The 16580-nt window shown below is 32.6% G+C and overlaps 3 protein-coding genes across 3 annotated transcripts; 1 reads left to right on the top strand and 2 right to left on the bottom strand.

The window, feature by feature from the left end:
- Nucleotides 1-10874: 10874 nt before the first annotated feature.
- DSM5745_03274 (putative D-lactate dehydrogenase (cytochrome)) lies at nt 10875-13051 on the bottom strand (the record flags this gene model as incomplete). Its single annotated transcript, XM_026745290.1, has 11 exons — nt 10875-10911; nt 10960-11063; nt 11125-11306; nt 11365-11594; nt 11660-11950; nt 11995-12096; nt 12145-12179; nt 12222-12318; nt 12366-12474; nt 12530-12722; nt 12776-13051. The coding sequence occupies 11 exons, from the start codon at nt 13049-13051 to the stop codon at nt 10875-10877; spliced, it is 1656 nt and encodes a 551-aa protein (XP_026606156.1).
- A 293-nt stretch (nt 13052-13344) lies between these two features.
- Nucleotides 13345-14788, top strand: DSM5745_03273 (putative MFS transporter; the record flags this gene model as incomplete). The annotated part of the gene is made up of 4 exons (XM_026745289.1): nt 13345-13500; nt 13547-13702; nt 13765-14531; nt 14587-14788. The coding sequence occupies 4 exons, from the start codon at nt 13345-13347 to the stop codon at nt 14786-14788; spliced, it is 1281 nt and encodes a 426-aa protein (XP_026606155.1).
- Nucleotides 14789-15678: 890 nt separating this feature from the next.
- DSM5745_03272 (uncharacterized protein) lies at nt 15679-16512 on the bottom strand (the record flags this gene model as incomplete). The annotated part of the gene is made up of 3 exons (XM_026745288.1): nt 15679-15923; nt 16003-16061; nt 16175-16512. 3 exons carry the CDS (start codon nt 16510-16512, stop codon nt 15679-15681), a joined length of 642 nt encoding a protein of 213 aa, XP_026606154.1.
- Nucleotides 16513-16580: the final 68 nt, after the last annotated feature.

Raw genomic sequence — 16580 nt, 5'->3', positions numbered from 1 at the left:
TTTTTAATACCTTTAGCAGCTATTTATAATATATAGTTATTTTATTTTAGCTATTAATATATTACCATGTTAGTTTTTTATTTACCTTTTTTTTATATTTTACTACGCACTTGCCTTTTTAATTTAGTTAATAAGCTTTTTATATTTAGCTCTTGTTATTTTTATATTTTTAAAACTATTTTTAGTAGTTAAATTAAACATGGTTTACCTTTATTATAGCCTTTATTATACTGCGTGTTTTTAACCCTATTTTTTTTTTTAAGGTCTCCTATATTTACCCTTTGCTTTGTGTTTTTTTTACTTTAATATTTAATATAGTCTTATGTCATGCTTTAAATACTATTATTAGTAATTATTTATCTTATTATAATATTTTATTTTATATTTTTTTATTATAGTAGTTAAGCCTTAATTTTAGCCTTTACTTTTTATTTTACCTTTAGCATATAGGATTATATTCCCCTGCCTTTTACTTATATATTAATAACTATTAACATGCTAACTATTAAAATAACCTAATTTTAATACTTGCGTGCCCCTGCTGTTATTATTATTATTACTACCCCTGCTACTACTCCCGCCGCCCCCGCTAATAAAGCTCTTATTAATATTTTTTTTTTACTACCCCCGGGCTTTATAGCTTTACTACTTAACCTTTATATTTTATAGTATATTATATATATTACTACTATAGGGTGCTATAATAAAAATATATTTACTATTAATATTATAATAAAAGCCCTTACTTATAACCGCGTGGGGGGTAAAAAGTACTAGTTTTATTATAATATAAAAAAGGTGCTTTTAAAGTATATAGCTATTAATATTGCCCTAGTAAATAATTAATTATAAAATGTTTTTAATACCACTAACACTATGTATATAGGAGCTAATAATCCACAAGCTTATAAAAACCTTGCTACCTTAAAAGTGGCTTGTTAAGTATTTAAAATAATTATTAAGTAAACTATTATAGCTAATAATACACAAGTAACTAACCCTATAAATATTATTATATTTATATTTAACTTTACTTTACAGGTTAGTACCCCCCTTAATAAAAATAATAATTTACCATGTAAGTTAGTTCTTTTTTTATAGTATTATTATATTTTAGTTTATTAATTTATTATAATAGTTTTTTTTTTAGTTTTTAAATCTTTATTTAGCACTACTTTAGTAGCTATAATTTTTTTTTATATAGGTGCGGCTTTAGCCGCTAAGCATATATTTATATATTTTAGTTTATACTATATTATATTACTAATTTTTTTATAAACTTTTATTATTTTTAGTGCAGGGTGTGCTACATTTTAGTACTTTTAGAGATTTTTATTAAGGTTGCTTTTATGCTAGGTATTAGTATTAACGCCCTTGTGGGCTTAGTTTTTATTTTATATATATTAGGTACTACGCGCCGCGCGGCTTAGCCACTTATTTAAGTTTTTTTTNTTTTTTTATAAGTGCGCGTAGGCTATAAACATAGATATTTATATTTAATGTCTTTTTGCTTTATATAATTTATTCTTATAGGTTTTCTTAAAATTTTTAAGTACTATAATTTTGGTTATATAAGCCTTTAGTTCCTATGTATTATCTTTTGCGTTATTTTATTCTTGCTATTTTATAAGGTATTATACCTTGCCCTTAAATTTATAAATATTAAGGATTTTTTTAATAAAGTATTTCTTTTTACTATTTACTAGTATAGGGCTAATATTTAGCGCTTAAAATAAGTTACCGTGGTAAGGTTTTAAAAGTATAATATAAAAAATATTATATAATTATTATATATTTAGTGGGAGTAGTAGCTTATAGGACTATTTTTCTTATTTTATAATTACTAGAAACAGGCTAATAAGTATCTTACTTAATTTATAATTTAGTCTTGCTAACTTAATATTCTTTATATAAAGTATAACATGGTTATTAATTTTAAAGCTTATTTTCTTATGCTTTTTGTTATATTAAACTATTATAACTTTCTTTAACTTTTATAGTTACTTTTTTAAATTCACGCGGATCTTTTTAAACTTTACAGCTTTTTAAAGTCTAATTTTTAATATTTAGTTAAGCCCCTTAATATTAATATGCATAGTTACCTTTAAATTTATAAAAGCTTTAGTGGGTGTGCAACCTATAAACCACTTATATATGTTATTATTTATAAATTATGCTATTTTAATCCACTATAGCTAATTATTTTAATGCTAGTTAATATAAGCACGGAGGTAATATTTAAGGACTTGGTTTTACCTTTTAATTTAGCTATTTATTTACAAGTAATATGCAGTAAATAATTTTTATTTTATACCTAGGTAGTGGCTTAGTGTAGCCTAAAATATGCTAGTAAAAAAACTTTTATGGTTACTAACCATGTTTTTTAGTATGCTAATAAAGCAAAAAATATTATTTATAAAAGTATTTATAAGTTATTTTATATTAATATTTTTTAAGTATAAAATATACTATATAAATTTAGTATATATCTTAACCACTACTAAAATAGTATTATATACACGCTTATTATATTTTATAGGTGGTAAACTAGTAATAAAGTTTATACTAATTTATTTTATAGGTGCTTTTAGTAGGCTTAATAATTTTAATAATTTATATAGTTTATGCCTATAAACCGCGATTTTTTAGTAACCATTACACTTTTTAATATGTTTTTTAATATACTTGGTTATATTTAGCCAATAGTACCTTTAAAAAATATTTATAATAATTATATTAATACCCTAATGCCCACCTTAGGGCTTATTATAATTTACTTTTATAATTTTTTTATAAAGTACCACTAACTTTAATATATAAACTTAGTTTTTAAAGCATAGCAGGCCATTATTTATTACTTTTTAATACTTAAGGTTTTTTTTATAATTTAGATTTATAAGGTTATTTTTTATTTTTTTAGATTTTTTATTGCATTCTTGGGCCACCTAAAGTAGTTTTATAATACTTAGTTATAATTTATTTATATATAGGTTTTTATTTACCATAACAGCTTGCATATTAAGTTATAATTTAAACTTTAGGTATAATAATAATTAATTATTTAGTTACTTTTATAATTTATAAAAAACTATCCTGCCTATAACTCTTTTCTCCCCTTTTTTAAAAATATAATTTACTTTTTTACTTAAAGTATTTACTAGGTTCTTTGCCCCTGGGTAGTATTTAATAATAAAATTAAAAATTATAAGTTTTTTAGCTTATCACGCTTGTTTTCGCGTTAAGTCCTTGGTTATTATAAATTATTATAAATTATTATAATTTATAAGTACCTTAATAAAAAATTTACTACCCTTAAGGTAGTGTCTTTAAACTTAAAAGTATTTTATAATTATAAGCATCTTAAAGTTATGGGTTTTATACCAGGTTTTTATATTTTTTAATTTACAGGACTAAAAGATAATTAAGTACTATTATATATTTTTTACTAGTTAAAATAATACCCTAGTAATAGCATACCCTAAGGCATTAATTTATAATTACATGCATAATTTTAAGTTAAAGTATTATAGTAATAATTATTTTATAAATTTAAAGTATAATATATTAAATGCTTTTAGGGCCTTTTTCTTTAGTAAGTATTTTATAACTATATTAAGTTTTATAAGGTTAAATAGCGCTGCCGCGACTTAGCTATAATCTTTAATAAACCTTTAATAAAAGCCATAAAATCCTAAAAAAAATACTACTTTTTTTATATTTTTTAGCATTAACCACTTTATAATAGTCTAAACTTTTTTTAATTTTATTTTAATCCTATTAGTGGTTATAATAAAGCCTAAAAAGTTAATCTTCTTAATATAAAATAAGTATTTATTAATTTTTATATATAGCTTAAAATCGCGTAGTCTCTCAAGAACTATTTATATATATTATTTATATTTTTTTTTATTTTTTAAAAAAATAACAATATTATTTAAATAAGTAATATAAATTATATTAATTAGCCTAGCTAGGGCGTGATTTATATAAAATTAAAATATTACTAGCATATTTACTAACCTAAATAGCATAACTTAGTATTTATAAAGTTTAAATTGCGTTTTAAACACTATTTTCTACTTATTTTTTTTATAAATTTAAAGTTTATAATACGCGTCTTGTAAATTTAGCTGCGTAAAAATTTTCCCTATTTTTAAATAGTTAAAGGTTATATTAAGCAGTGGTAATAGGTACGCATTTTTAATTATAATAGCATTTAGGCCTTAATAATTTACATAAAAATATAGGCTATTATTTTTTTTTAATATAAATAGCACTAAAGCTCCCGCAGGGCTTTTTAATAAATATATTTAGCCTTTTTTAAGGGCTTTTTTAATATATTCGCGTAGAACCTTAAGCTCCTTTAAAAATAATAAGTAAATATACTTACTTAAAGGCTTAGCACCGGGTTATAACTTAATTATATAATTATAAAAATAATAAAATATAAGGATATTTACTTCTGCTTTAAAAAATATATTTACATATTTATAATATTATTTAAATAACGGGATTTTTTTAACCTTCGCCCTATTAAGGTGTATTATAATATAGTTTTTTTACTTAAAAATTTATATTAAAAGTATTTTAATTTTTATAATAATCTCTACGGCGCATTCTTATGCTATTATTATATATTATAAATATTTAAAATTATACTTTACTTTTTAACTATATATTTAATTACTAGTTTGCTAATTTAAAATAGGCATCGCGGCTAGCAGCCATAAAAATCCTAAAATTATATTATAACTATTAATATTAATAGCTTTAAAGTTCTGCTAATAATACCATATATTACGCGTAAAATCTCTAGCATAAACTATAAGTATATATTTTTTATAAAATATTACTATATGGCTATTAACTACGCGTACTTTATAAGCTAGTTTTTTACTTTATATTAAGTAGGACTTTGCCCAGCGCTAGTTTATAAAATTTACTTTTATTTTAAAGTTAATAAAAACCCTTGCATATTATTATTTTTTATTTTTTTTTTTTATTTTTACCTAAATTACCTAGGCCCATGGTATATTTTTTTATTTTATATAAACCCCTAAAGCTTGCACCGCGTAAAGCTTTAAGATTTTATATTTTTTATATTACTAGATTTACTTAAAGGTTACTATTATAAAGGCGCTTTTCCTTTTTACCCTCCGCTTAGTAACTAGTAATATTACTTAAAGTATCTAGCATGGCTATAGTTTAGGCATTTACCTAGGTATAGCTTTTTTATAAATAAAAAATTATTTAAATTATTAGATTATTTTATACTAGTATTTACTTTTACACTTTTTTTAATAGTAAACAGCGCCCTAACTTTAGTTACTAGTGGTTTTATATAAGTTTAATTAAAAAACTTTTTTTTTTTTTATAATTATTTTCTTTCACTCGGGCATGTTATTTTTAATACTTATTAAGTATAATACATAGTTATTATAGCGCTTTAGTTCTTAGTATTTATAAATAAAAAACTTTTTTTATATATTCTCCAAGATCTTCTAGTACAGGTATCCTTGGCGCTAATTATTATTATACTTATAGGGTAGGTATTTCTTAATTTAGTCTAATAACTATATAAATTACCTAATAATTTGCCATGGTTACTGCTTTATATTACCCTATTTAATTAGTAAATTATTAACTAGCACTATCTTATTATTAATTATTTTAATTAGCATATTAAGAAATTTTTTCTAGGTAAACATAGTTTTTATTTTATAAATATTAAATTATTCCCGCCTGCGGTCCTTTACTAAAAATTTAATAAATTAAAATATTTTATAATTATTATTTAGGTAGTAGGTTAGGAAGGTTTAAAAATATATTTTTATATTTAACTTTTAATTATTAAATTTTTTAATATTATTTACCTAGTATAGTTTTATAAATAGTAACTTTTTTAAAAAGTCCTTTTTAAGTTATATTATTATTACTATAACCCCTTTAATAGTCTTCTCCGGGATTACAAGGTTATTAAAGTTTATTTAGCAGGGGACTGTTAGTTACTTAATAAATTAAATAAATATATTATATATTTATTATTTAGCTTTGGCCCTTATAATTTATTAGCATGCCTTTTTAATTTAAGCACGGATTTATTAGCGTTTTTTTTTTTTTTTTTATAATATTCTTATTCCTGTAATTTCTTTTTTTTTACTAAAATTACTTTTAGCGTTGCTTATAGTTTTTTAATAATTTTTTTACTATTTTTATTTTTTTACCCCTAGGTAAGCACTTCGCGTTTTAATATTCCCTGCGTAGTTTAAGATTTAATAACAAGGGCGTTTTTAAAATTTTTTAGTTAAAAGTTTATAAATTTTTTTTTAGGTATATTAGTTAGTTATTAAGTTAGGGTTTATAATTACTTTTTTAAAGTATTATCCACCGGCCCCTAGAATTAAGTTTATTACCTAGCTATTATATAAAATAGGTTTTCTTTTAAAAAAAAAAATAATTAAAACTATAAGTCGCGTTTATATACTATAATAAGCTTAAAAAAATATAAATTACTATAATAAAAAAGGCGTTATATATTTATAATAAAAACTAATTGCTAATTCTTTTAAGTTAGAGTTTGGAGTTAAATTTAGTATTTTATATATTATATAACTAACCGCCGCCTTAGCACGCGGCTAGTTCAGCGCCAAAGTTCCTCCGCCAGGTGGCCTCAGGCCGCCGGATTGCGTCATTGCAACACTGCGCAGTTGCAACACCATAGTAGTAATAACAATTATATTAAATAATAAAAAAGTAATTTTTAAAAAAAAGGTAAAGTTAACCTATATACTTAATTAAATAATAGCAAGGTATTAATACTATAATTTAATTACTTATAGTTTTTTAAATTACCATGTAACATTTTACTAGTAAAAAAAATTAAGATAAACCTAGGCCTTTAGTATAATAATAAATTATTAAAAATTTAATAAATTAAAAATAATAAAATTATTTTTAAGGTTTAAATTAATAAAAACATGCCTTGGCTAAGTAAACCAAATATTAATAAAAAACTAAGCTTTAATATAGCTTTAGTTTTAATAAGAGTTTGGTATAGGTAATTAGGCCATGTATTAGTATTATAACTTAATAAAAATTATACATAGTTAAATAATAATAGTAAAAATTTTAATAAATATTAAAATAATAAGGTAATTGCAAATTACAAGACATGTAAACTAGTAAAGTTAAAAAAAAGGTTTTTAAAACTTTTTAATAACAAGCTATAAAGCCTTTATAAATAATATATATTAATATTTAATTAATAAAGCCTTAGGGTATATAAAAATATAACTATACTTTATTAATATTTAATAATAACTTTAAGAATTATTTTTACTAGTTTTTATACTAAAAAAATAAGGTAGTAAATATACTTATTTACATGTATTTATAATAGCTTAATATAAGTAAAGTATATATTATAAAAATAAGATATAATAATACCAGGGATTTTAATAATTATAAGGCCTAGTATTATTAAAATTAAACTAGTATTAAATTTAAAAAAACTTTAAGTTATATACCTAAAAAAATAGTAAAATTAAGTATTTTAGTAAATATATTATATAAATTACTTATAATATAATAATAAATATAAAGTTATTAAAAAAGCTATAGCTACTAGTAGTTAAATTTATATTATATATTTAAAATTAATTTATTTAAAAAGGTAAAATAAAACCACTAGTAAAAAAATTTATAAAAAGCCTGGGGATACTAATACTAAATAATACTTTACTAAAGTATTTATAAATTTTTAAATATAATGCTTATATCCACATCCCTGCGGAAATAAAAATAAAAGCTTTAAAAATAATACTTAAAGTAAAAAAAAAAACTTATAAAATATAAAAAATTTTATATTTATAAGGTGTACTTCCTGGAGTTTGGAAAGATTATTAAATTAAAAAATATTATATTTAAAAAAAAAGAAAATAATAATAAAGCGCCTTTACTTACTTTACTACCTTTATTAATTAATCTTAATAAGGGCCCTGGTGGTTTAGTTAGTTTTAATAAATAATTTAAAATATAAAATTTTAATAATAATAATTTATAAGTAGCTAATAAAAGCAAAAAGATTATTATAACTAAAAAAATCTAAACCTTATTCTTAAATCCGGTGCTTTTTGCCCTAAAATCTATAAAATTTACATTAATAAAAAAAGAAGAATTACCAAGCTATAAGGCTTAGTTAATATATTAATTAAGGCCATGTGCTTAGGTATTTAATTAATAAATATTAAAAAAAAGCACCTTTAATAGCTAAGTTAGTATTAACTATAACTACATAAAAGAAAGTTAAATAAGTACTAAAAAAATACTTCTAATATAAATTTTATACAACTATTTAAAAAACTAATAATTAAAGAGATAGTTAAAAAAGTTAAAAAGGTAAAAAAAATATAAAAAAAATATAAAAAAAATATAAAAAAAATATAAAAAAAATACAAGCAAGTAAATTACTAAGTTTATTTATTTTTAATAATATACTAGTATTCTTGCCTTATAAAAAATAGGAAATACAGGCATAAAAAATATTATAATTAATTAAAATAAAAAAAACAAAGTAGTTTTAGAGCAAAAAGTTTTAAAAAACTCACTACCTTTAAAAATTAATAATAAAATATATATAACCGTGGCTTAATACTTTAAGGCTAAAGTATAATATTATAAGAGTAAAAAAAAGAAAAAAAAACACTTTTAATTTATAATAAAAGATCTAGGGCTAATTTTACCTAGTAAAAAAGTTAATAAAAAATAATTTAAATTAGTATATTTTATAAATAAGCAAGCGGAGTAATTAAAGCAAGAATAAAAATATTAAAATATTAAAAAAATAAAGTTAAAATTATTTAATTTATTAGTTCTACCTATACTACTAATTTTAAATAGTGTTTATTTTTTTAAAACCTATAAAATATTAATTTTAAGTAACTATAAAAAATAATAAAGTTTTTTTAAAAAAAGTACTAGATTAAAGTAATAAATAAGTAAAATATTAAGCTTAAAAATATTTTTATATAAAAATTAGTTTCCTAATCTTTAATTATTTAAAAAAAAAGAAAATTATACTAGGAAAATAGGTTTTTAATACTAAAAAAAATAAAAAAAATAATATTAAAAAGTTCCGCGCCCGCTGGGTTATATATAGTAATTTTTAGGTTAAAAATAATAACTTAAAAATATATACTTTAGTTATTATTAACACACTAGTAAAAATTTATTTTATAGTTATTTATAAAAGGGGTTACTATTATATTTAATTTAATATAATAATTACCTATTTTAATTTTATAATAAAGTAAGAAAAGGTTCTTATAAAATAACCTATAGGTTTAAAAAAAAGGATTTTATTTACTTACTTTTCCATGCCTTGTATAAATTAAAAAAAGTAATATATTTTTAAAATAAAATATTTATAAATATATTAAAAAGTATAAGCCTTTAAAATATTAAAAAAAATTTATGTTTTTTTATTACGCCTATACGGGTAGTATTATAATTATTTATATAAATAATATCTTAGTAGTGGCGCTTATAAAAAAAATTTATAAAAAGTTTTTAAAAAAGTTAACTAAGTATTTTAAGCTTAAAATCCTTAAAAAATTAAAGTGGTTCCTGGGATATAATATTAATTTTATAAAAAAAAAATACTTATTTTTTAAAAAACTCATATTTAAAAAATTTTAAATTAACTAAACTTTAATAAATTAAACGGGCAGAGGATTTTAATAAATTTAAAATAAAAATACTTAATAAAGGTAGCTATTACTATATTTAAATTACTATAAAAAATATCCTAAAGTATTAACACTTAATAAAAAAACTTAACTAAATATTTAAAAAAACAAGGCTAGATATTAAATATGCTATAGTAAAATTACTAAAGTATACTTTAAATTCTTAAAATACTAACTTTACCGCGGTTAAGCATATATTTTAATATTTTAAAAAGCACTAAAATTTTAATATTTTCTTAGGTATAAATAATAAAATACTAGTTAAATATATAAATAATTCTTATATTAATTATAAAAAAAATTAATAAAAGTGTATATATTTTATTTTTATAGCATGCCTATTTTTTAAAAATTTATAAGGTAATTAATTATGGCTAAAAGTTTAACTTTAGTAAAATTTATTATATTTAATATAGTGGTAAAAAAGGCTATTTAGCTTAAAAAGCTATATATAGTATTAAGGTTTAATATTAAAAAATTTATAATAATTTATATAAATTTAATAAATATAATTATTAAGTTAGGGAAACCGGGGTATACTCCAGGAATTAAATAAATAAATATTTAATATTTTTTAGTAAAAAATCTTGTTACTAAAAACCTTATAAATTTTAAAAAAATTAATAAAATTAAAAACCTTAAATAACCTAATAAAAGCATTAGATAAGGTAAAGTTTTAAAGTTTTATTAAAATATTAAAGTTAGTAAAAATAAAATTAACATAAAATATTAAAATTTTAGCTATTTAATTACCATGTTTTTATAATTTTTATATTTTTATAAGTTTTATATAACTTTAGTATATTAATACTAAAGGGCCGTGTTAAAGTAAAAAACTAATAGGTTAAAAAAGTTATTAAAAGCCTTTAGCCTAAATTAGCTTTATTTCCCGCGCTTATTTTAAAAAGGCTAGTATTATTATATATTACTTTTTTTATTAAAAATTTTATATATAAATTATTTTTTAGCTAGATTTACTTATTATTTTATAATATTATTATTTATCTTGTAATATTTTTATTTTATCTCCATAAGTAGCTCCTCTGGCCTATCTAACAGGTACTTATCCCAGGGCGACGGAGTATGGTATTTCCCTCCTTATTAAAACGGTACGCAGCGCTGCCCGGGCTAAGGGTCAAACACCTTGCCAGGGTTCATGAGGAAGCTGGACCAGTCAGTCGGAGAAGGAAAACGCCTGGGATAGACAACATACTGAGGATCCAAACTCTTCTTCAACGTGCGCATCACGCCAACGGTCTCCGGACCCAGTTCGTCCAGAAGACATTCCTTCTTGCCGAGGCCGATGCCGTGTTCGCCCTGTCATTATTAGCTAGTTCACCGGGTGTAGCCATTCAGTCCACGGGCGGAAAGAGCGTACCGAAACTGTGCCCTCCATTTCCACCGCCCGATGGACCATTTTCCGGACACATTCCTGCACGGCCTGTGTCTGGGCAGCATTGCCGGGGTCGTACATGACGGCCTGGTGGAAGTTGCCGTCGCCGACGTGGCCCAGGACGCTGGAGAACAGTCCCAAGGCACTGGATTCTTTCTTCGAGAGATCTATGCATATTGCCTTCAATACTCCAGTGAGGGGATCTGCCAGGGAAGACCGACGTACCAATTATCTCGGGCATCCGTGATAACGGCACCGCCACGTCCGTCGACCAGATCTGCGTCCCCTCCGGTCTCTGCGCGCACATGGCCCACACGGCTTCCTTGCGCGCAGACCACAGGTCGTGCATGTCCTGCTCGGTCTTTGCGAATTCAAAGGCGCTGCCGCCGCTCTGTGAGGAGATCGTTTCGACCTTGGTGATGTCTGCGGCGATTGATTGGGCGGTGCCGGAGAATCTATGGATAGTAAGTAATCCAGTCAGGACCTCAAACGCCGTGTTGCAAAAGAAAGGGGGACGTACTTGAACAGCAGGGTGGGCTTCTCCTCCCACATTCTGCCTCCAGAGCCGCCGTTTTTGTTGATTACGCCCATCTGCACCTCGTCCATGAGTTCCACCGCGGCGATCGGGACACCCTGCCGCATGATCTTGGAGGCGCAGGCGACCGCAGCACGGACAGAGGGGAAGGTGGCAACCGCGACACTGTGTGCCTCGGGGATCGGGGCGAGCTTGAGAGTGATTTCGGTGATCATTCCGAGTGTCCCCTCGGACCCGGTGAATAGGCCGGTGAGGTTGTATCCGGCGGATGTTTTGCTAGGCGGTTAGTGACTACGTGATGAAGAAATTCGAGTACGTACCGTGGTCGATGCCTGGTTTTTATCACTGAGCCGTCTGCGAGGACCACGGTGAGGTTGAGGACCCAGTCCTTCATTGTCCCGTATCTCACTGCGTTTGTCCCACTGCCTGGTTAGCTGTAGACTCCAATAGGTATCAACGGAGGCATGTACCTGCAGTTTGTGGCGACCATCCCTCCAATGAGTGCCTGGTACGAGTTAGTGGATGGAGCTCATACGCAGTCACATACAGTAGGACTTGGATCCATTGGAAGCCAGAGGCCGCTCTCCTTGATGCTGTTGTTCAACTCAACCCAGCTGACTCCAGGCTGCACCACAACATCCATACTATCGTATTTGGTCAGCCTCGAATGCAAAACAGAGAAGATTCATACTCCTCCTCATGGAACGCAACAATCCGATTCATCTGCGAGAAATCTATACTCAGCCCCGAGTACGGCGCCGTAAAGTGTCCTTCGACGCTTGATCCACCCGCAAATGGAACTACATTAAGTGAACCCAAGAGTCAGAAGACTTCTCTTGCGGACGGGTGCCATACTCATCGGGATCTTATATTCGGAGCATATCCGCGCAATGATCGAGACTTCGTCTGTGCTCTTTGGCGTCACGACGGCCACGGGCTTCGCTGCGCAATGCGAGGTTGAGACTTCCGAGTACGAATGGCGTTCGATATCGTCCTCGTCGGTTGTCACTGAGTCGGGCCCCAGGGCGTCGCAGATTTCCATGACGCCCTATTGATGCGATCGCTTAGCGGTTAGCGCACGCTGCATTGACACAGACATACCTTGAGCATCGTCTCACGATCCGCATACATCACCTCCAGCCCGTTTGTCTCCGGCATGGAAGCTGGCTGCGAAATGTGCCACGAGGTAAACGCAAGCCCGCTCAGGCCTGCTCCAACTGCGGCAGAGAGCCAGGGGGTTGCAAATCCGCTGTGCAGCCGCCCTTGCTGTGCAGCATGCTGGACGTGTCTAGTCCACTGCGGTCCCCTTCGCGCAAAGGCCTTGCCAGCAGAAGACAATACCGTCGGTTGAAACCTGAGTGCTCGTACTCGATACATGATGATGTTTACTACCCTTGCTTACTCCTCAAAAACATGACCGGGCGTCGTGTCTTTATGTCAGGCCGGAATTCCTCCGCACCGCGGGCACATGCACCGCAGCGGCAATTCCCAACGCGGATATCCGCCAGATCCGACGGGCGTGGAGAAGCGTAGGGCTGCCCCAGGTTTCCCCGCGATTTGTGCTCTGATTCTGGCTGAATAAATGCTATAGAGTGCTATAAAGGCCTTGCTCCATGACACCATACAGCACCTCCCTCCCATATCAGACAACTGGAATCAGACAAACCAGCATGGCATCTGCTCCGAAGAATATGGCTACGCATACCGAGTTCGCCCCGTCGGAGGGCAAGCCTGAGAACGTTGAGCTCTCGGAGGGCGCCCCGACGATCGATGAGGAGACCAACAGGAGGCTGCTGCGCAAGATTGACATGCGGTTGATGCCGGTGGTAAGCCACCCACTCTGTAGGAGAGAGAGCCTTGCTTACTCGCCAGATGTGCTTCACGTATGCCCTGCAGTACTACGACAAGGCGTTGCTGAGCCAGGCCGCCATCTTTGGTCTGCGAGACGACCTCGGGATCCAGGATGGGCTGAAGTACTCCTGGGTCTCGCTCATCTTCTACTTTGGCTACATCGCTGGCTGCTACCCGGTATGTCCGCCACTCCTCGTCCTCATCTAGGGCAGTCGACTAATACTCTTCATCCGGATTAGATCTCCTGGCTCTCGCAGAGATTCTCCATCCGCAAAGTCTGCCCGATCATCTGCTTCCTCTGGGCCATCGTCGTCATCTGCACCCCGGCCTGCACAAACTACGCCGGCATGCTCGTCAACCGCTTCATGCTGGGCCTCATCGAGAGCGGCGTCTCGCCGGCCTTCATGCTCTGCACGGGGATGTGGTACACACACTCGGAGCAGGTCTTCCGCTCGTCCCTCTGGTACTCCTTCAGCGGGGGCTCGAACATCATCTCCCCGCTGATCAACTACGGCCTCGGCCACATCACCGGCGGGTCCATGCATCCATGGCAATACATGTATCTGATCGCGGGGCTCGCGACGCTCCTCTGGTCCGTGGCGCTGTGGTTCATCTTCCCCGGGAGTCCCGAAGAAGCGCACGGCTTCACGCCCGAAGAGCGAAGCATGCTCCTGGAGCGGGTGCGCGCAAACAACGCGGGTTCCGAGAACAGACACTTCAAATGGTACCAGATGCGCGAGGCCCTGCTCTCCTACCACTTCTGGCTCATCTTCCTGCTCTCCACCCTCTCGAGCATCGGGTCCGGCGCTGTGACGACCTTCGGCTCAATCATCTTCAACGGCATGGGGTTCTCGACCTTCCAGTCGCTGCTCCTCAACATGCCCATTGGCGCGCTGGCGTTCATCTGCGTCCTGGGCTCCGGGTATATCGGGCGCAGGGTCCCGAATGCGAGATTACATGTCGTCAGTGGCGCCTGTGTCCCTGTTATATTGGGAAGCTGTTTGATGTAAGCCCTAGTTACCGCATCTGCACTGCAGGATTCCACTGATTCTGGTCCGTAGATGGCGCCTCCCCTCCTCTGAACGCGCCGCCCGCATCGTCGGCTTCTACCTAATCAACTTCTTCTCCTCAGCCTGGGTGCAGTGCATCGCCATGGGGACGTCCAGCGTCGCCGGGCACACCAAGAAAGCCACCATGGCCGCGGGGACGTTCATCGGGTACTCGCTGGGCAACATCATTGGGCCGCTTACATTCGACGCGTAACTCTCTCCCCCTCCCCTTGTCGCTGACCCCTACAATAATACCCCATCTATCATCACCGCGCCTCTAACACGATGCCAGAGACGATGCCCCCCGCTACGACCCCGGCTTCCAAGCAACCGTCATCTGCTTCGGGATCTGTTTGTTGCTTGCGCAGGTCTTCCGGGCGCTGCTGCTCGTCCAGAATAGGAGGAGGGAGAGGGAGTATGGCCCGCCGACTAGTGAGCGTGGGCTGGAGGATCTGACGGATGGGGAGAATAAGTCGTTTCGGTATCCGCTGTAATAGCCATCCAGGCTCATGGTCCTTGTTCTTGTTTACGATAGTGCGTGGGAATGGGTTTGCTACTTGTTCTCTCTGTTGTCCCCTTTTTCGGCTGAGGATAGGGAATCTATCCATGGATGGGTTTTGTCACTTGTGTAGGTATGCTTTGGCCGGATCGTCCAGCGTTGAATACAGATTACGACGCCTTATCATTTTCATACGTTCCTTTGTCAGGGACATATTAAGTACCTAAGGTTAGTGCCGGGCCTCTAGCCCTAAGGGAAAATGGATATCCTCATTTCCGGGTGGGCAAACGGACAAACCAAGCCATCGTATAGGTCAGAGTACCATTTAAAGACCGTAACAGGTCTCATTGCCTGTTCTTTCATCCTGAAATGGCTGGAAGTACCTTGCATGTAATTATTCTCGCTGACATACATCCAATGGCATCTGCACATCCCCGAGCTAGAGGTCATCCTACCGCTGCCATTACAGTCCGCACCCTCAGGGTCGTCCCACAGTCCCATCCAGGATAGATCTCTTACAGCCACAAGCCCAGGCCACAGAATCGAATTGCCAGATAGCTATCAATCAAAATTAGGCACTCGAGCCTATTCCCCTTCTCCACCCCCTATCCCATCCTCGCATCCCGCCCATGAACCAAACCAATCTGCGCCTGCAGCCGCCACGGGACATCCATCTTGTCCATGATGACCTCCAGGAGCTGAACCGAGTTGAGAGCCGTGTATTGCGGCGAGGAAATGGCGTCCTCGAACCCCTCCTTTGTGTCGACGACGCGGCTGTTGCTCTCCCCGTTTTGGGCCCCGAATGCGCGGAGGAGGAGCTGGTGGTTCCAGGCGGGGATGTCGTTGTATCCTTACAATGTCAGTTTGTCAGTAGCACCCTAGATTTGCTGGGCTTGGGAATCGGGGGCGTTGGGGGGTGGTTGGCTCACCCTGCTCGGGCCCGTGGATTGCGCGCTCGATTGTGTAGCCGCTGTTGTTGATGACTATTCTGGATGGAGGTCAGTTGCGAGCCCGGGGCGGGTCGTATGGGTATGTGACGTGCAGGGTGGTATGGTAGCAACCCTAGCGGACGGGAAGGTCAAGGTCAAGGTCAAGACGTACATGATAACATTCCCCAACCCCCTCTTCACCATCGTGCCAATCTCCTGCACAGTCAGCTGCAGACTCCCGTCCCCAACGACAAGGATCGTCCTCCCTGTACGGGCCTGGGTCCCTCCATTTCCATTCTCTTCACCTCCACAACCAAATGCACGCGTACGCGTCTGATCCTCCCTCTCGCGCTGCGCAACGGCCGCCCCGAAGCACGCCGGCACCGAGTACCCGATGCTCCCGAAGTATATCTGCGTGATGTACTGGACGCCCGGCGCAAACGGGGCATCGGAGAGCCCGAACTGCGCGGTCCCGGACTCGCCGATGATAATGTCGCCCGGGCGCGCCATTGCGCCGATGCGCGGCCAGATCCAGGATTGCGTGATTTGGCGGGACGATGTATCGGCGGGTGGGGGAG

This window comes from Aspergillus mulundensis, assembly GCF_003369625.1.
Source record: "Aspergillus mulundensis strain DSM 5745 chromosome Unknown scaffold_2, whole genome shotgun sequence".
Taxonomy (NCBI): domain Eukaryota; kingdom Fungi; phylum Ascomycota; class Eurotiomycetes; order Eurotiales; family Aspergillaceae; genus Aspergillus; species Aspergillus mulundensis.
The sequence above is the reverse complement of the archived record's forward strand: the minus strand, read 5'-3'. Positions and strand labels throughout refer to the sequence as shown.